Here is a 22,037-nt window from a genome sequence, read left to right as displayed (position 1 = left end):
TAGGGGTGAGCGTAGCAGGGTACCCTGTAAAAATATCAGGACCCGGAACCGGAACCTGTTGCAACAGGTTCCTAAAAATAGGAACCGGAACCGGAACCGGTTGCAACAGGTTCCTAAGAATTGGGAACCGGAACCGGAACCTACAGGTTCCGGTTCCTAAACAGGGTACCCTATCCGTCAAAGTTTGCTTAATAGTTACTTGATAAATTGCGACAAATTTATTTTTTTTAAAATAGATGATCACAATTAAAGCTTACAACTTTAGTATAGTACTTCAAATATAACAAACCAACACTAATTGTCTAGAATATTTAATACCATATAGGTTCCGGTTTCATGTACCCTATAGGGAACCTGTACTAACAGGGTACCCTACAGGTTCTAGATCCAAAATTTTATTACCCGGAACCGGAACTTGTTGTAACAGATTCCTAATTTTATTACCCGGAACCGGAACCTGATCAACAGGTTCCGGGTTTGAAACCTGCGGTTCCGAACAGGTTCCGGTTCCATATCAGGGTACCCTGAATTTTTGCTCACCCCTAAATTTTATATGTTAGAAAATATGTGTCAAGAGTAGAAATTTAATATTTTGTGGGAAGTTATTTTTTTGAATGGATCTTAATTGTTTATTTTGTTAACAGAGAGTAAACAGTGTTAGTGAAGACAACCAAATGATAATGATTGAGAAAGTGGATCGAATTAGCAAATTACCAGATGACATCTTGGTTCACTTATTATCTTTTGTGGGTATGAAGACAGCAGGAAGAAGTAGCCTTCTTTCAAAAAGGTGGAGGTTTGTTTGGACTCACCTAACTGATTTAAATTTCGACCCTGATTTATTCTTGTCGACAAGAACAGAGATTAATAATCATATAGACAGATATATTACATGGGTTAATGAGGTTGTAGCCATGAATTGCGCCTCCAATCTGAACACTTTCAGAATAAAGTTTCCCCTCTATGATACATATGTTGATCAAATTGATAATTGGTTAAAATTTGCCTTAAACAAAAAGGTTCGCGACTTAGAACTGAACTTATCAGATCTTTATGGCAATAATCATTTTGGAACTAAGTACATACTTCGACGGGATTTTCTCCTCATTCGCCCAGTTTACTGCCCTCAGATCGCTTCACTTGCAAGCATTAGTTGTGGATGGACCCACACTTGAAAATGTTCTAGCCTATTGTCTCAACCTTGAGCGCCTCACAGTGAGGTCATGCTCGTTTTACTCCACAATATCTACATTTACTCCTCTTTACAATAGTCCTCGAAATCAAAGACTTGTAATTTCCTCCCTCAAGTTGAAACACTTGGAGTTACGTTATTGCAAACCCATTGAATCTTTGGAAATACTTGCTCCGAAACTTACTAGTTTTATATTTTTCCCGGGATGGAAGAACATTGAAGTGGAGTATACTAGTGTTCCATCACTTGTTAATGTCACCTTTGGAGTTTCATATTGCAGTCACCTTCTGCAATATTTGCATCTTTTATCAAAGTTATCAAATCAACTCCAGATACTCTCAATTCATTGGAATCGGGTTAGTTGCGTCTTTTACGTACTTCCATTATTATTTCATCCTTCTTTTATTATTGCAACAATTGAACTTAACCATCTTTGTGTTCTTCTTCTAATTTTGTTTACAGGAAATATCTTGTATTACTCCAGGTGCATATTCAGATTCCCCTGCTGAAGACAACTTTCTCGGTTTGACCTCTTTCATTGAGGCATGCCCCTTGTTGCATACCTTCAAGTTGGAGGTACGTTTTTGGTGACGACTACTTTAGAATTCTCATATGGTCTCGTGGATGGTGCACACTTTTTATTTAAATTCCTTTAAATTTATACTTGCAAATTTAAGCTGGTTTTGCAGTTGTGGCCTTCTAGACGACAAGCAGTCCCAATGGCAGCTCGGAGGGATGTTCCGATTAATCACGCAATGCAACAACATAATCAACTTAAGGTGTTAGAGCTTGTTGGATTTGATGGAAGTGCATCTCTCGCTGACCTTGCATTTTGTCTCGCCGAAAATGCGCCCATGCTTAACAAGATTATTTGTGATCCTCATTGTCCTCAGTCAAGGGCGAATGTACATAAATGGTATGACATTGAATACATTGATAGAATACCTTATGCGAGAGGACTAGCAGAGCTGCTTGCCAAGCAGATTCGAGGAGGCGTTGATGTGGTGATTCTATGAGTGATCATTTTAAAATTTGTTTTTGTTAGCTATAGACTTTAGTTTCTTGCTTTCATTAGACTTGTTAACGCTAATTTATTTCATCTAGTTGATGCTCAGTAATACTACATGCAAATTAACAAGCTTGTGATTTTTTATTTATTTATTTTTAGCTAAGTTGATCACCTTGGTTGCTGTTAGTGGACACTGTAGATATTCCAACAAACATGCAAATTAACAAGCTACAGACTACTAACAAGCAAAAGCATGCAAAACTACTGTATTTTCACTAGATATGGTAAGACAAATAGAAACAAAAGGTTGACTGATCTTACATGTCCAACAAGGTTCTGTGGTGATTAAAACCTTAAACCTCTATATATCAGAACTGAAAATACACCATCAATAAACATATTAAGGAGGCATATAGCCGCTGTCACAAACAAACATAAGTATGAACAGATGAACAAGAAACCACAACTAGCTTAAAGAGAAATATAGTGTAAATAAAGTGAGTGAGGAATATTACTATGTTCTGGCTACACTCATAGTCATTGCCTCACAGTTGTTTCCATCAAAACTTCTAGCAAGGCAAAAATCTGAAATTTTTGGTTCATCTCAAAATCAATTAACAAATTGCTTGCCTTAAGGTCTCAATGAACAATTCTTAATCTGTAGAGTCTTCATGAAGATAAAGTAGACCACATGCAATCCCCTTGATTATCTCAAAGCGCTTTGTCCAATCCAAAATGAAGTTGCTCGTTTCATCTGCAAATTTATCAGAACTGTAAGCTGTTCTAAATATTGTGTTACCAATGATGGGTGCAGTAAATTAAAGTGATGATTTCATATACTGAAACATCAAAGCACAGTTTTTAGTGAACAAAGTTAATTATTCAACATGTAGATAAAAAAGTTTCAATGGAAGTGACAAAATAAGCATTGATGTTAAATCTAGAGAAATTCAAACCAAATATGAAGCGGCCCAAGCTTTTATTGGGAATGTATTCATGGATTAATATCCTTTCTTCTGCTTCAACACAGCATCTGATAAGTCTCACAAGATTGCTATGCTGAAGTCTAGCAATAAATAAAGCTTCATTCTTAAACTCATTCAGTCCTTGTCTTGATTTTCTTGAAAGCCTTTTCACTGCTATCTCTTCTCCAGTATCCAACAATCCCTGGGAAGTATTTCACAGAACAATCAAAAACTGTACAACAAATTAAAAGTAAAACCTATCTACTAAACCCGTTTCATATTTTTTGCAACTTTGGCAAAAAATATGAAACGGAGGTAGAATTCACAATACCTTAAGAGAACGATTTAGAGATTTGCAGTCCGCTCAATAAGGATGTTCGCAAACATAAATTGATCATCCACTTTTCCTCTTCAAGTCAGTATCAGATCAGTGTCTGATATTACCTATGTTGTACACTTGTTTGTGCCAGCACCTTCTTAAATTAAACAATTAAGTTGCCAAGCAAATTACTGAATTTGGTAGACAGGTTTAAAGCCTCCCTCTCCAAGCTTATTTTTTTGTGAGAAGGAATTGGTAACTTGCTCTACCAAATCAAAAGAAAATATTGGATGGCAACTTGGACTTCTCATTAGACTTCTCTTTGTTGCTGTCTTTTTGTTACGTTCTCTATTATTATTAAAAAAAATCCTGTGAACAAAAGATATGAAATCAATAAACAAAAATTATACAAGGGAAAAAAATATTTATAGAACAATTAATTATATGCTCTAATTGATCCACTAAGTTCAACCCTTTGGAATTTGGCTGAATACGTTTATTATTATTATTATTATTAAGGGGAAATTCCCTGTTTCTCATGGTGAGAAACAAAATTTGTTTCTCATGATGGCATTTTCGTAAATAAATAAACAACTTTTTCAATATTGTGGGCTCTACAGTTGAATAAAGTTGATAAAGTTTTTGATTTATTCACAAAAATGCCCCCATGAGAAACGAATTCGTTTCTCACGGTGAGAAACTGGGGCTTCCTCATTATTAAGTTGTCAAAAAAAAAAAAAAAAAAAAAAAATGAGAATACGTTTATTATCTAGCTCATGCATATTAAAATCCACTAATTTAATCGTGGAGGTCATGAAATATATATTTTTTTCCTTACAAACTTAAGCGCTTGAATGTTCATCACAACAGACACATAGGATATAAAATTCAGCAGTCTACATTAGGAGGGGGTAAATAATTTAATAAGTACATAAAAATCACCTGCCTACATTACCACGCATAAGCAGCTCATGTGAAGTCCAAATAGCAGTATAGCACAACCTGGTCATCTCTATAGGAGGGGGTATATCTGAGCATGGAGATTTTTTTCATTTTTAAATTCTTTTTCTCACTCCACACCGGCCTTCACTCTGATCAGACCAAGCTAGACAAAGCATTACGAAGTGTATTCATAAATATTTGTCATTTTCTTTCAACGAGAAAGACAATGCAATAAGAAAAATAGCCTCTAAACAGTAAAAAATAAATATTAAGGCGGTTCACTGAACAGAACAACAGATTGATGTTGCCCAACTCGATTTCGATTCCTAATAGTATTGGGCTCTCCGATATTATTTATATGTATTTACTTATCTGGGACAGTGTCTTTTTAGACAATCAAGTAATAAAGCGGATGAGTGAATTTGACACCTTTTAAACAGACCCAAAGCCTCCTTCTCCAAGCTTGTTGCTGTGTGAAAACGAATTGGTCGCTTGCTCTACCACACCGAAGGCAAATATTGACAACTCAGACTCCTTTACAGCTTTCTTGTTCACCTTCCCTTGTTTCAATTTTTCCTGTGATCAACAGATACAAACCAGATAAAAAGAAAGAAGGATTACGAGATTGACCAAGGTACAATTTTTTTTCGCTCTGTGGAATCTGCATATATCTAAGGACAGACTTAGAATGTTATATTGCTAATTATGCTACAAAATAAAATGTCAATTAAAACCACAATATGTTGAACATTCAAACCTCAGTTGAGATTTTATACTGACTTCTTTTCCTCTCCTTCCTTTTCTGCCACTGAACAAAGATAATAACGCCACATGTAAGCAAGACAGCTGATAAACTGGAACCTACAGCTATCCAGATTCGTTTTTCCCCACCACCTACAGCTTTTAATGGGAGCCTGTCCATTTGTGCAGGTCTATACAGAAATGACAACATAGTTCCTTTATAAACTCTGAGCATACAAGAAATTATATACAGAATCAGGAACATAGGGAAAGATGGTTTATTTTTGAGTTCAGAAGATTAAACAAGTTTATGAAACAGCAACAGTAATAACTTCTTACCTGAATTGGAGGGCAACCTTACATAAAGGTCTTGTCCAAAGCCAGTGACAATTCTCAATTAAAGTATCAAACCAAAACAAGCAACCACTTCTTTGAACAACACTTAAATTTGCATAAGCTATACCGGAGCTGTTCTGCAAGCATTTTTGTTTGCATTCATCCAGGTTCATGTCGTATTATACCAGGAAAATCTCGTGTCAGGCAATTGGACATAGGGATACTTCATGACCTCAATGTTAATGCTGCAGTTTAATAGACCATTATGAACACACCCATCTGACCAAATCCCATTGTTCCAATCTTTGGGTTACCAAACCCTTCCAGACACTAACAGCGAAGAGGAGTAGCAAGGTTACTTATATCAAATAAGCCACAAGCTGCATAATTGTCACAACTATCATTTGGCTTTGTAAATACTACGTGTATCATTATTCCAATTAAGACGTTGAATAATGCATTAATATTCACAGTCCTTGTTGGGATGTCAGACACCTCATAGGTATAATACATCTCCTTGTTATCGAAAACAAAACTGGGCGAAGAATTATCTGGTAATATAGGGGTCCCAGAGAACCAAAATCCATTCCATGGGATATCCTGAAACAGCTCAACATAACCATCTCTAAAAACAAACGGCTGTGGGAATCCTCACTACTTTTCAATGATGTCAGAAACCGATCAAACCTGGTAACACATTCCTTCACAACTTCATTCCAGGCAGCATGGTATCACTAGGATAGTCAAAACTTTGCCACAAGATATTATCAGGGTTGGGGGTGTCATCATCTTGGTCTCTTACAACAAGGTTTCCATCATCCAAAATCTGGACAGTTGGATTCTTTGCTGATCTTGTTTTATTGGTAGACCACAAGACTCTTCCTGAACCATTGAAAAGTTTGAGAACAGAGTTGTTGGTAACCTGAAGAACACCAGAAAAATCAAGAATGAGAGTTTCTCGGTTGGCAACCCAAAAACTTACGAGCTTGGGATTTCCTTGAACCAAATCCCGACACATATCCTTCCATTAGTGCCTGGGAAGGATCTCAGCTCAAAATCTCCACCAGCATAAACTAAAGTCTCCGGAAAATTATCTCAAATGGATTGACCTAGAGTGACTGTATCAATAGCTATGTAATTAATGATCAGAGACAAATATGACCATAAGAGAGCTATACCATACGAAGTTCTCATCTTGCTTTCAGAAGAAAATTGAATGATCAATGTGCAAGTAAAGGTAACCCAATCTAACAAGAAATCCAATATATTTTCAATACTTTTTCCCACTTAACTTACAACATTCCACTCATTCACTCAACCATTATTTTATTCCTTTCATATTCTTTCAACACTCCATTCAACTTTTTTTTTTTTTTATTTCTTATTTATTTTCTTACAACATTCCTTATTTCCCATATTCTCTCATATTTTCTTATCTTTTCTCATTGGGTGTGAAAAGCTCAAATGTAACCACTATAATGAAACTGAGGGATTAAAATTTTGCCACCATTTTAGGGCAATTTGCACTCACAAAACTACAAAGCTTCATGGTGGCTGCATATTCAAATTAAATATTTTTGGCAGAAGTTAGGCTAAAACCATGCCAACGCATCTTGGTCATCACATCTATTAACTATAGCAATGGTCAAGTAATTGTTGTTGAACTCTTCCCCTAAAAAAAAAAAAAAAAGGAATTGTTGTTCAAACTCATTTCCCAAATTTCCTAAAGATGGCATGAGGGTTGCTCATCCTCAATAAGAAGAGGGCTTCATAGCTGTAAACCTGTAATCACAACTTCACCAAGAGCAACAGAGATAGGAAAAAAAGGATAATTTTCTGATGACGTGAATACGTGATGGTATAATACAAACATACCACCAAAACCTGGGGATAGCCTAAACCCTAAGCAATAAGCGCATGACCTTGGTCGGCAATTTTAAGACAGGAGATTAATCTTACATGTCCAAACAGGCTGTGATGGTGATCTGGATGGTTGAATCCTCTGTTCTTCTTGCCACATACAATCTCAAGCACTATTACTCCAAAGCTGAAGACATCAGATTTCACTGAAAATAGGCCATCAATTGTATATTCAGGAGGCATGTAGCCGCTGCAACAAAACAATAAACGTTAGCATATGTTCCTGAAATGAGAGGGTAAGTACAAAATGAGAAGAGGATATTACTATGTCCCAACCACCCTCTTTGTCCGTGCCTCATCTTCGCTTCCAATAAACTTCTTGCCATGCCAAAGTCAGAAATTTTGGGTTCATCTCATCATCAAGTAAAATGTTTAGTTTCTGATGCTAATTTCTTTGTGAAACAATGGTGGCAATAGTGAGGAGCTGGTAGTTTTAGAGATTCTGCTGGTAAGGATAAACTAATAGTGGCAGCAGGGAGATTTATGGCTGCAATTCATAACAGGAAAGAGGCTTAAGGTGAACTGATCTATGTAAAGGCATATGGACAATAAAAACAAAGGCAAAGGTATCTCTGATGTGTGCGCTTCCTCTTACGCACTCTGGTACGACAGTTTCCTAAGTCACTGCAGTCCAATTAAGGTATCAGGTTACCGTGCAGTGTACAACATTTAAGCAGTACAGAACTACTATACCTGACCAAATTGCGCACAGGTTCTTCTCCAGCGCACGGCTCCTCCTGCCTATTCGTGTTCTAGAATTGCGAGGCATTTGAGCTTAACAAATGCACACAACAAAATCAGTTTAATAGGTATCAATTTTGCTACGTCTGTCTAGATCATGGAATTAAAAAGCGGCCATTCCGTTCTATAACGGCCGCTTTGTAACGGGTTTGGGACTTACCGTTCCGCAAAAAGCCGTTATATAACGGCGCATTGAAAATCACACCCAACTCGCCGCGACGACTGTTATGTAACGATATAAAGGCGTTATATAACCGTTTTATAATTCTAGCGGCCGTTAAATATAGAAACTCGATCCATATTCAGCCTAATTTCCTGATCTAAGGACTTATAAATGGTAAAAAAAAATTATAAATGCCATATCTCATATATTGGGCTGTATATAAAGTAGTTTTGGCAATAATATTGTATAAATAAATAGAAATGAATTTAAAAGCTCAAAAAAAGACTTATGTGAAGATTTTGAAAAAAATCACGCCGCAAAATCCGCAATCCGTTCTATTTGACCGTTACAAGCCGCTTCCGCGACAACGCGTCCGTTTCCGCGAACGCGACCGCGACCGCGATTTATTTCTATGGTCTAGATTCACAAGCCATAACCTGTAACTTTATAGAGTCACATCGAAACAATGGTACACACAAGGCTCACCAAAGCTAAAGGTAAACAGCCAGCGATACAAACAGAGAGAAACACAATCCCATACAGAACATCAGCAAAGCTCCATCTCCATGCATCCAAAAATATCAGGTAAATACATTTGTGACCTAACATGGACTAAGCCGTCTTAGAAAACTCGTATGTGCATGCAATTGCATGCTCACAGCAATTCATACCTCAAATGTGAGCAATTTAGCAAAGAGCGAAAAAAATAGAAGACAAAAATAAGCTGAACTCCTAGAAACTAATAGGATTGCAAGCAGATACAAAGAACAGCAGAAAACAAAAAAGATTCATATATAGGAGCCAAGATAAAAATTAACCAACAAATATATAACAAGTACAACGAATCAGAACAGGCAACCAAACAGAACCAGCACACAGGAAAAAACTAATTAAGTCTTTTTTCACACATAAAGCAAGAATAAGCACCTTAAGCAGCCTCAGTGAAACAGCAAGAACACAGTGAGGGCCAAAAGCAGCAGCAAAGCAACCTGAGCAAAATCAAAAGGCACCATGAGCACAGCAACCAAAATACTACTAATACGACCACACAGACCCCATAGCTCCTTAAAAATACATTAAATAATACGATAACAACATGGCCGAAAACACTCCTTTTAAACCAAAAAATACTAACTTCATCAACAACCACATGATAGTTTTTTTTTTTTTTTTTTTTTTTTTTTTTTTTCAGAGAATGCGCTTTTGTGCATAGCAACATTCAAAAGTACCAATATAAGTACAACACAAGCTGTAATTAGATCAGATACAAGTACCAATATTCATTAAAGACAAAACAAACAACAAAGCGCATACCCACCACCCACCCCACCCCTCCAAAAATAACAAATAAATAACTTTACCCCATAAGCTCCGCCTGCCAAAGCAACCACCATCAACAGATATCCGGAAGCTAAGACCGAGAAAGGCCACAGCACGAGACGCCATTGTAGCTGTAAAATCAAACAACAAAATCAACCGTCCATACCTCCACAACAAAAAAAATAAACAAACATAACAATCCGGAAGGAAAACGGCCACCATTACTATAACCGCCATTAAAGGCTTAATTGGATACCACAAAGTGAAAACGGCCACCATCACCTTGAGCTTTCAAGATCAGCACTTTCATTTACAGACAATCACAAGCCACCTGGAGTTAACTTAGCAAATTAACTGGACCAAGGGCAAAGAAGGAAAGTCATGCATTAAGGGCATTTCGGGGAATACACTGTGTTAAGCTACAGTAGAAGTTTTCATTTTTTAGTTAGGGTTTTAGATAGATTTAGATTAGATAGAATTTTTTTTTTTTTTTTTTTTGAAACAAGATTAGATAGATTTTAGATTAAGGTGGAATTGGGTAGTTCCCGGAGGCCATGGTTAATTTACGTTGGTAGATGAGTGGTTGCGGTGTATGATGGGGTGGTGGTGGAGGTTGTAAATTGTTATATGGGTAGGGACATAAAAGTGGTTTAATCATTAAAGTTAATCATGGTTAATCATGGTTTGTATTTTAATGGAAACTAATATTCAGCCCGTAGAACGAATTATATTTATTTGTAATTTTTTTTAATGGACAGATTGACCAAGTTATGTATGTTGCGCCTTTAAAAGTGAAGATAGGGGGGAGGAATTTAATAACAAACATATGTATGAAATATAATTCCTTAAATATGATTATATGAATTATTCTAGCAAAAAATTGGATTGCAACTCTTGAACAACATTGAAAGCCATGCCTACTACCATTCGTATTTTTCAAAAAAAAATCTTTTTATGGGCTTGTATTTTTCAATATTCAATTAAAAATTTAATATATCTTTCTTTCAAAAAAAAATAAATAAATAAATAAATTATATGCCAATTACATGAAGCAAAACTGGAAATTATATTTTTTGAAGATCTTGGATTGAAATTTAATTAGCGACTAAACCATTAAACTGAGATGCAAAATGAGGAAAAAAACAAAGATCCATCGTTCAATGAAATCTACTGGTAGAATACCCAAAAATAAGTGCATTAAAAGTCGAGAGTATATTTACATAGATTGAGAGGAACGGAAAGATGCAAATTAAACAGCATAAAAAAAATAAAAAATAAAAACAGTAGAATGATCACACATACAATTTAATACTGCGTTTGACACATGATTATAATTTCGATAAATTATTCCAAAAAAAAAAAGTCAAAGAAACATACCTTGATGGCTGCGAAGATATTTCAACAAATAATATCAATTCAAACCAAAAACTTCACAAGTTGACATAAACCTAGAATAAATAAGAAAATTGAAAATAATTAGTTAAAGAAAAAAAGAAAATAAACCCTAGCCTCCTCTCTCTCTTCTCTCTCCTAAACTCTAGCCTCCATTGTCAATTTTGAAGGGGCTTTCATCAGATTTCACCGGTGGAAAGTCCCAATCTTTATTTTCTTTTAAGCCTTTTATTTATTAGGTTACAATAATGTCTCCCTCGAAAGAAAGGGTTTATCTCCTTCGAAAGATAAGGTTTTTTCGATTTCCTTCGAAAGAAAAGATTTTTCGGACTCTTCGAAAGACAAGGTTTAATTTATTTGTGTTTAATTTGGTCTCCAGATGTGCGGGGCTATGATTGATTATGGCTCGGATTCAAGTTACAGAATCAACACAAGAATTTAGTTTCTCACAAAATTGCGAAGCGACGACGGATCCACTCAAAAAGTTGTATGAGACAACAAATAGAGAATATGCCGAATTGTTATATTTATGTATTTAATTGGATTTTTATCCCTTTCCCGATTAAGTCTTGTTTGATTTTGTTAAATTTGTGTAATCCCCCGTATTTTTTAAATATTTTATAAATAAAATTTTATTTTATTTATAATATTTATTTGTTATTTTCCGGAATTTAATTTCAAAAGTTTCAAATTATTAATTTGGTTCGAAAATTATTTGAGCAAATTATTTTATGCACCTTCATTCTACAAGTTATGTCCAAACAAACAAGCCTAACCCATTTGTTTACTTAATTAACCCATTATTTTTATGAGGCTCAATCTTCCTATTTACCCTACAACTCTCTCTCCTATAAATACCCCATAAATCCCCAAAATTTTCCACACACAAAAGGTTAGTCTTATTTTTCCTCCTATTTATTTTCTTTTTCCCTTTATTTTCTTTTTCCCTTTTTTTTTCTTTCTCTTCTTTTTCTTTTCTTTTTCTTTTTCTTCTTTATTTATTTTTCTTCTTCTTACGTGAGAACTCCTCACAGTGGCCCTCACTACCGCCCAGCCACCTCCGGCGCACACCCACCCCTCTGCCGCCGCCCCTCTGCTTGCCGGCAGCCCACCATGGCTGCCCCCTTACCTCCTCCTTTGTTTTCTTATTTTTGCTTAATGTTCATATAATTAGTTTTGGGTTTTGATTTTATAGTATAAAGATTATATTTTTAGTATCAAATTCATGTTTTTGATAGCTTAAACTTATAATTTCAGATTTTATTTATGTTATAAATTTTCAGATTTTAATTGTGTATATTTTAGGGTTTAAATTGTGAAGTTTGAAGGTTTGGTTAAGTTCTTATGAAACTAATTGAATTCCAATTATATATTTCAAGTTTAAATTGTTGTATTTATACATTCTATTACTTAATCAAATTTTCAGATTTTAGGTTATTGTTTTTGAAGCCTCTAAATGCATTAAATTGGTGAATTTTTGGGTTTAAAGCCTACTAAGTTAACATATAATGTAAGTAGTTTCAAAGATTACTATAATTTTGAGGTTTCATGTATAAAATAAATTTTCAGATTTTTATTAAACTTTAAACTTGCTGTAATTTCGTATATAATTGTGTATTTTAAGGTATTTTGAAGAAAATTTAAAGAACTATATATAACCTTTTGATTTTAATTAAAGGGAAGGTTTTAAAGTGTTGTTTGATTTGGATTTTGAAGGTTTTAAAGTAAGTTAGTATTGCTGTAAATTTGATTGATTGGGTATTGATTGAGATGTTATTGTTTGGTTTAGGAGAGGACTTTATTGAAGGTGATTTCTAGTTAGTAAAGTGGCATACCAACTCGATTACTCAAGGTACGTACGAGTTACGAAACCTTGCCTTTAGATGCATGATTAGGGATGTATCGAGAACCTAGTATCATGTATAGAGAAGACTGAGCTAAATTGTTTGGTTATACATTGTTATTTCCATATATTGTGTATGAGGCATGTTTAAGATATAAGTATATGACTACAGTTGTGGGTGATGTATAAGTGATTGTCTTATCAATTGGATATGTTATGATTAATTAAAGGTTATGGATTCTTGGTTGTCTATAAGTGGAATTAATTTTGATAATGGTTCCATGAGGTTAATTTTTAATACTCTTTCATGAATTAATTATGATTTGAGTAGAGGGAGTTTATTAAGACTTATATGACAAGGTTAAGATTGTGGGGTGCTTTATGCACTCAAGGTGTTTATACACTGAGGTAGTTAAAGGAATAAATAATAAATGTTGCTTGTCACTAATAAATCAGGAATTGAAATTGGAAGCTTGCTTTACTTGATTGAATTGATATTGGATTGATCGTATTGTTTTGCAAATGAGTTATCACCAAGTCTAAACATGTAAATCACGTAAAGTGCAAGATGGATGAGCAATAAAACTCTAGATTTGTGCACATCTAGATTAATGACAATCAGGGGTTGGGGTACACGGTGTATTAGCCGTGCACTTTTCTTGAGGCCATCTGATCTACGAGTCTCTTATTTCAAATACTTTTCAAAAACTAGGAGTTAGATGAGATCTCATACTAGCTACGGTCATGGAGTCGCGCCCGTGGTCGTTGGATGTTTTATTAGGAGACATGGGGTTTTTCTTTTATTGATGTTCCAAATGGAGCATGGGATGGACAACCTTGTCTATTGCTTAATCCAATGAATAAAATAAAATGATTTATCTATTATTAATTAGTGAAGTCTTAGTAATGTAAACAATTGAGTCATGTGTTTGAGTCTATAATTCAATTGTATTTGATGAGTGATTATTAGTAGCATGCTAGGAATTTTTTATTATATTTCGTAGCTTGTATGTACTCAGTTTTGCTGATTGCGTGCTTTTGTGTGTCTTTATTTGGTCATGGCCTTTGCCTTCCAATGACCTTGTGACGATCTACTTTTTACATTTGTAATATTGGTGAGCAGACTTATCACAGGTGTTTACATAGTTTGGACTTGCATCAAGGTGGTGGGATTATGAGTGGAGAGTTGGTTATTGTTCGCAGTTTATTTCTTTTCATAAGTTGGAATTTATTTAGACTCTGGTTTTATTTATTTACTACTCTTATTGGGTTTTGAATGAGGGTCTTAGCTTAATGGTTCCAACTTGTAACACTTAATTTAGTTTTATTCGTTGGTTTTGAAACTTATTTATAACTGAATTAGTTTTTCCGCTGCTAATTTTTGAAATAGCCTTAACGTTTGAACACGTGGCAGTAGCACGCCAGTAATTCTCTTGAATTTTGTTCAGGGTACTCACAGGTTTGAAGAGAGATTTATTGGGGTGTTACAATTTATTTTCATTATCGTTTATATTCAATTGTAGATGTCGTATGGCTTTAATTAATGAAATTTAAGGTTTGTTCACATTTATTGAACTGAGCTAAATTGAACTGAATTAATTGGAGCTGAACTAAACTGAACTGAATAGAGCTGAAATGAATATTTTATGAGAGAAGGAAATTAGGAACTGAACTGAACTGATTGGAGCTGAACTGAATTGAAATTAAGCTGAAGTGAACAGGCTCTTAGTGTCCTTTAGGACTTCTTTCCACAAAAAAAAAAAAAAAATATTTTGTTTGTAAAAAGGAAAGTAATTAATATTAGAGTAATGAAAAAAAATGCTTTAGTTATTAATAATTAGGGACGAATAAAAATGATTTGGGGTAGAAAGAAGGGAAGAGGGGTTATATTCATAACTGGAATTTAATTAAAGAAGAAAGTAAAGTGCATTTTGATTTGAATGGTTAATGAAAATGGGAGTTTGATTAAAAAAAATATAAAATAAAAAACTAATGCAACTTTTCATGAAAAAAATTAAATAAAAAACTAATGGAACCCTTGATGTATAAATAAATTGAAAACTGAGATGTGAATTAAGCGTTGTTTTATTGTTTGGTAAATAACCGAACAAATAGAAAGATAAACATCAAAGTTTTTTTTCTATAATTATTTTTATAACATAAAAAAAAAACTATAATCTATCTATAATTCTATAATAATTTTAATACTAAAATAACAACCGCTGACATCATCCTTTGTTTTTAAATTGTACACGTGTCAGCTTCTCCTTAAATTTTTTCCCGCCTAAACTTTTTTTTCCTCTTCCAATTTTCTTTCTTTATTTTATTTTATTTTTTTAATTTTGGAAAAGCTAAATATTTACTGCAAAATACTTTTATCTTAAGTTACATATAGCTAATCTTAAGGAAAACAAATATTAACCCTGTATATATGTGATTACTCCGTCTAATTACAAATTCCACTGACTTTTGTTGTAGACGTGATTTTTTTTTTCATTATACAGAGTACTATTTTAATTTTTGTAGTTTAGTGTTGATTAATAAAATTTTTTTATATATTTTGAGTGATAATATGACTTGAAAATGCATGTATACAATTATAAATTCTTTTAATATATCCGTGCATCGCACGGGAGCTAATCTAGTAAAAAATAATAAAAAAAGAACACGTGGACACTCTAAATTTCCTTTAAATTTTTCTGTTTTTTGAAATAGTGGTATAGATAAGAATGGGTTGATTTATAAAGGCGTGTTTTTTTGTTGGTAAATGATTGATTTTGCTTTTTTTTTTTATTTATTTTTATGTTTTATAATATACAATAAAAATCTAATAATAATCCTACAAATGTATTTCGAAAAGACATAATTAATATATTTGTAAACTTGGAAGGAAGAGGTGCTTTATTGAATTTCTGTTTTTTTTTTTAATCCAATAAAATATTTTCTTGGATAGGCATGATTAGGGGGTTGGGATGGAAGAGATATAAAATAATTGTTTGATTGGATTTCTGTTTTAATAATTCTGTTTGGATGAAAAAAACTACTTTCTTGAATAGGCATGATTAGGGGATTGGGATGGAAGTTTTTTTGTTTTTTTTTTTTTTTGTAATTTTAAAAATTCGATACTAATATTTTAAAACAGGAAAGTTTAAAGAAAATATAGAGCCATGTCAATTATTTATTTCCCCAAGGTTTATCCTTCTATTTCTCTTCACTCAACACTTCATTTAAATTTGGCTTAAAAAAAAACACACTTCATTAATATCTATACCAGTCGTCAAAAAAAAATAAATAAATTAAAGTCTATACCAAAGTAGTAAAGTACCAAACGACGTTCCCCTTCAGTTTCTCTTTTCAATATTTCTTTATTAAGAATTGATTCCTCAATTTGTCACTGTTAATAGTTAAATCCTCTTTCACTCTACTCCAAACAATCTCTCAGGTTTTTTCAAGGTTAGTTAATATTTTCCTTCCCTATAATTTCTCAAATTTTTAGTAAATTTTAATGTCTAAAGTTTTCAATTCCTTTATATGTTCTTTGAACTCTGAAATTGGGGTTGATGGAAGGAAAAACAGGAAGAGGACAAGTGTCCTTCCAACTTTCTGTTTTAAAATAATAGTATTGATTAACCCTATAAAGTTATGAGATGGAATAAAAATTTAATTAAGGTCATTCTATGAAATCAATACTAATATTTCCCGTTCAAAAAAAAAAATCAATACTAATATTTAATAACAGGAAAATTCAAAGCAATATAGAGTACCACGTGTACATTTTACAATCTTTAAGTTAACCATATATATAATTGTTGGTTAGCTATTCTTTTGGAAAACAATAATATAGTATTTTTTTTTTTTAATTTGCAAAAAGCACGCTAGTGCAAGATTAAATGAATAAGTCATAGGTCGTTATTCAATTATATTTAATTAGTTGAAACATATTTGTAAATAAATAATTAATGACATAAACATGACATGTATCGTTTTATAATGTAATGACCTATAATGTATACACACTGTCATAACCTTTTGTTGATAATAAACATGTTCAAGTCTTTAATGTAATTCTGATCAATTATAAATAGTTAAATTAAATTTGCATTGATAATCTAATGAATGTTGTTTGATACTAACATAAATATAGTCACAAAAGTCATAATCATAACATTCAATATAATGTAATTACAATACTCTTTATGGTCATAGACAAACAAACAATAAAATCGTTTGTTGTAAGTAGTGTCCTATTAGCATATTGGTGAATACCTAATACAAAAACAAGATTTAAAATTCAGTCTTCGTTTTTTTTATTTATTTATTATTATTATTTTTTGGATTAAACAAGGTTTTGAAGAAAATATTTTACGGTTTCTTCCAAGATTTTCCCCACGAACCCAGATTATTGAAAAAGTAGAAATTTAAGATTTACAAATACATATAATCACCGATTTCATATCCCTTTATTGAGATTGTCCAATTAAAATATATTATTCTAGGATTAAGAAATAACCCATATTTGCACAAACCTCGATTCTAGAAAAGAAAAATAATCGCAGATGGTGTGTAGATCGTGGCATGTGTTCATTCTCCGTCAATGCGTGACTCAATTTAAGGGATAAAGATCATAAATTGATTGACAATTTAATCCATTATGAAGAACCTTAAAGAATGTTGAAGAACATTAGAAAAAAGAAGAAAAAATATTTTATTTTTATTTTTTTAATAAAATAATTATGAAAATTTCAAAAAAAAAAAAAAAAAACCATAAAAAAAATACTTTAAAAAAACAAGATAATGAAATAAAAAAAAATTAAAAAAGAGGTTTGACCAAGCATTTAAAATAAAGGAATAATCAACCAATATGATTTAAAAATAGTGATGGTCATTTTAAGCATGACTATAGTAAATTTGTTAACAACGATAACTTAATTTTCTCTTTTCGTGACCGTAGTCCAAAACCTAGCAAAATGAAGTTTTTTTTTTGCTCTATAACTTGATTCAAATCTGATTTTGCTGTGATTTTGCTAAAAAGACCTTAAAATTATCTTTCCAATGATATATTGTAAACCCAATTTCGATTTAAAACGAAGAAAATATGAGCAAAACACTAAAACTTGGCCCAAACAACGACACTCTTGCACTCAAATTAAACGACCATATATTAAAATATACTTCGTACGTCACTACAAGAAATAGGCTGATTTTCGATAAAGTTTATCCGTCGAAAATATCCACAATTTCGTCGAAAAAGGTGTATCCGACGAAAAATTTCCATCGGATAAAAACTCTTCCGACGGCCAACCTTTTTGACGGAAAATATCCATCGGTTGAATAATTCTTCCTACAGAATTTCCGTTAAAAATCTTCGACAAAATTGTCCATCGGGACAACGTATAAAAAAATAATAAATAAAAATCCATCTCTTATTATATTACGCCACCCCTACCCACCGCCACCTATTGTGCCTCCCCCACCCCACAGTACAACCCACATCAGCCTGCCCCCACCACCATCCACGCACTACGCCACCCCTATCCCTAAAATCCAGGATCGACACCACCACCACTTCCTAATCCTAACTAGCTAGATTTCAAACCCACCACCATCCTAACTCAATTCAGACCCACCACTTAACCCTAACCCGATTCAGATCTACCACCACCACCAACACCGTAACCTGATTTCACCACCACCACCACTCTAACCTGATTTCAAACCGACCACCACCACCCACAACCTAACCCGATTTCCCCACCATCCTAACCCAAATTATTCCAATCTCCACCCACAACTACCATAAAATTTCAAAAAAAAAAAAAGAAAGCAAATAAAAATCAATTTTTTTCATATACACCAGAATATCACCATGCAAAACCTTGAAATTGAGTTTATTAGGCCAAATTCGACCATAAAAATTATAAATTTCATGGTTAAATTTGACCAGAAAATCTTTGATTTATTAAAATTCATAAGGTTAAGGAGAGATAAGAGAGAAAAAGGAAGGGCGGAGAAAAAGGCTAGGGAGAAGAAAAAAAGGGAGGAAGAGAAGGAGAGAAAGGGAGAACGGAGAATGGAGGACTGGGAGAGGAGAAATGGAGGACGGAGAATGGAGCTGGGGGCTGAGAGATGACTAAAATTTGAATAGAAAAACTTCGATTTATTAAATTTTGTCGCAAATTTCCAACGGATTCAAAATCATTTGAATGAAAATCCGTCGAAAATTTCATATTTTTCGACTGATTTTTGTGTCCGTCAAAACCTATCCATCGAAAGTCGAGCCTTTTCTTGTAGTTTGGTTAAATTCTAATCTGGTTAGAAAGTAGACTTTGTGATTTTTCCATTGATATATTGAAATCCTTATTCCAAGTTACGGATCAAAAGTTATGGAAGTTTGAAAAATGGGAAAAATCTACCAAAAGTGCTGTGCAACAATACACTTTATTGTATGACTAAACACCATATTCTTTGCACAACACCTCTTTTTCCGCATTATAGCCTATAAATAAATACAACCATAGTTCCAGGTTTTCGACATAAGATAACAACATATGATCAGATACACTATACAACCCTTTTATTACCATTATACCTATCCTAATCATCATTTTCAAGCAATACCAAGTCCCTCGCAATACTTGGAGTTTTACACATCAACCTATGTGTAAAAGGTTGAATTTTTGAAAATTTAGACAAATCTTAACTATTTTAATTTCAATTTAATACTTTCTTTGTATTTTATTACTTGATTCACTTTTCTTTTACAGCCGTATTTTTTTACTTGCTCAGTTGATCCATTTCCTTTTTTGGAACCTTTTAACAATATGTTACTATTTCTCTCCCTACTAGTGGCCCCCTTTGTCATTTTTTAATATTTTTCATTTTCTCTCTTTTCCATACCTAGCTCCTATTCACTTCACCTTAAAAAAAAAAATATGCAATACAACAAATTTCATTTCAGCAAAAATAATTTTAGTTCTGTACAAATAAGGTCATGTTCTTTTGAGATTTTGGACAGAGTAAAGCATAACAGATTTCAGCAAAGTAGAGCAGAGCTGAATAGCTCAAAAGAACAGGGCCTAAGTTTAGTTTAGTAAAAATAATCCAGTTAAGTAAAAATTATTAACTTTAAAGAGGAAATATAACAAAAAATCGGTAAAAATAATTCAAAGGTCACACGCAATGTAAGTAATTAATTTATTTAACACAAAATTTTTTATGTAGCTGGCCATACCGTGTGGTAGGAGTTACTTGAGTTACTCGGTTAGGGGTTACTTAAAGGGTTCGGCCAGGGTTACTCGGTTAGGGGTTACTTAAGGGGTTTGGTTAGGGCTAACTTGAGGGGTTCGGTTAGGGCTTACTTGAGGGGTTTGATCAGGGCAACACAGGTTACTTGAGGGGTTACTCGGTCAGAGATTATTTGAGACAATCAGGGGTTACTTGAGAGGTTCGATCAGGGATTACTCGGTCAGAAGTTACTCAAGGAGGTTACTCGGTCAGGAGTAACTCGAGTAACCCCTCAACCCCTGACCGAGAAACTCGAGTAACCTCGACAGCTCTAGTAACCCCTGACCAAGTAACTCAAGTAACCCCGACATATGATATGGTCAGCCACACAGAAAATTCCCCTTTATTTAATTAATTAATATTATGACATTAATTCCAATATTGTTACGGAGTATTGGTTTTACTGTATAGAAAATTATGATATTTGCGACCACTAAAATGATCAACTTTGACTTAATGAACTGTTTTAACCCGAACCGTTTGAAATCGAAAACACTAGGCGAAACCGAACTGTCAAAATGAAGTGCTATATATCGAACCATTTAAATTGCTTCCCCCCTCTCCGCCAAATACTAAATCTTTTCTTCCTCTGCCAAAAACTAAATCTTTTTTCTCCTCCTCTCTGCGCTTAACATTCAATCGTCATCCTTTTCTTTCTCTGTAACTACAATTCAAGCTCATTTCTCGTTCAGTTTCTTGCAGTTTCTACAGTTCTGGTATTTCTTTCTTCCTTTTCTTTCTCTCTTATTTTACCTTTTCTTTTCTTTTTTTAATTTTTGTGTTGTTTTTGGTGATTTAAAATTTGTTTGGATTATACTGTTTGATGGGTGTTTAGGGTTTTAGTTTAGGTTTCTTGATTTTTCATTGGTTTATCTGAATGGTATTAAGAATTGATTGTTCATATTTTAGGTTCGAATTGGAATTAAGTTTCGAGATTTTGATGTTATTGTTTTCTGGGCAAATCAATATTTTGATTTTTTGTTTTGCTCCTTCCTTGTTCAATTTCTTATAGTTTCTACAGTTTTGGTATTTCTTTCTCCCTGTTCTGTAATTAAACTACATTGTCTTTTACTTTTTCATCTTATTTTACTTTTTCTTTTCTTTTCTTTTTTTTTTTTCTTTTTTTTTTAAAAATTTTTGGTAATTTGAAATGTGTTTGTTGTGTATTATACTGTTTGATGATTTCAAAAAAAAAAAAAAAAAAAAAAAAAAAAAAAAAAAAAAAAAACTGTTTGATGGGTTTCTAGGGTTTTAGTTTAGGATTTTGGATTTGTCAATGGTTTATTTGAATCATAGGGTATTAAGAATGGATTGTTCATATAATGGTTTTCTGGGAAATTAATATTTTGATTTTTTTTTTTTTTTGCTTTTGATGACAGATGGAAAATAATACACAAGATGATTATGAGGGCTTTATTAGTGTACCTCGGTTTAACTATTATACGCCTGGTGATAGTGGCACCAGGCCACCAGTGGCACTGATGTCTCCCATCAGGCTTTCAGTGAAGATGTGAATGGAATGGGATCTGGATATCATATTTCTAGGGCACCTCAATTTACACGAAACTACTTGAGACAACCAACTAGGAACTATGGAAATCTATCTACCAGTCTCATGCTACCTCCTTTAAGGATAGGAGAATCTAATAGCCATGACAAGTCAGGTGAGCAGTCTCTGCATCTTTAGTCATTGTTAAATATGTCTTTAATATGCAAGTATTAAGAAATATATAAGTCAACACCCATCCTATTACTTGTTGAAACTTGAATGTTGGAGTTGAAAAAGGATTTTAATTTGAGATGTCAGGCATTCTTTGCCTCCTGCTATTTGCTTGCCACTTCCTATCTGAATATAACCCTAGCTCTCTGA

At 33.3% G+C, this 22,037-nt stretch overlaps 1 protein-coding gene across 1 annotated transcript; it reads right to left on the bottom strand.

The window, feature by feature from the left end:
• Positions 1-2,601: 2,601 nt before the first annotated feature.
• Positions 2,602-6,522, bottom strand: LOC145588906 (G-type lectin S-receptor-like serine/threonine-protein kinase At4g27290). The gene is made up of 11 exons (XM_081645496.1): positions 6,215-6,522; positions 5,976-6,129; positions 5,766-5,834; positions 5,508-5,641; positions 5,185-5,395; positions 4,870-5,003; positions 4,428-4,431; positions 3,158-3,368; positions 2,890-2,955; positions 2,717-2,786; positions 2,602-2,620 (listed from the first exon to the last, which is right to left on the bottom strand). Exons 1-11 carry the CDS (start codon positions 6,520-6,522, stop codon positions 2,602-2,604), a joined length of 1,380 nt encoding a protein of 459 aa, XP_081501622.1.
• Positions 6,523-22,037: the final 15,515 nt, after the last annotated feature.

The sequence above is a fragment of the Chenopodium album genome, chromosome 17 (genome assembly GCF_948465745.1).
Source record: "Chenopodium album chromosome 17, dcCheAlbu1.1, whole genome shotgun sequence".
Classification (NCBI taxonomy): Eukaryota; Viridiplantae; Streptophyta; class Magnoliopsida; order Caryophyllales; family Amaranthaceae; genus Chenopodium; species Chenopodium album.
This window is presented reverse-complemented; position numbering and strand designations above follow the sequence as displayed.

Coding starts and splice junctions, on each gene's coding strand:
- LOC145588906 (XM_081645496.1), bottom strand. CDS start 6,522: ATGTGTCGGGATTTGGTTCAAGGAAATCCCAAGCTCGTAAGTTTTTGG. Junction 5,642..5,765: donor AGATGGGTGTGTTCATAATG/GTCTATTAAACT, acceptor AAATGCTTGCAG/AACAGCTCCGGTATAGCTTA. Junction 5,396..5,507: donor AAGGTTGCCCTCCAATTCAG/GTAAGAAGTTAT, acceptor TTGTATGCTCAG/AGTTTATAAAGGAACTATGT.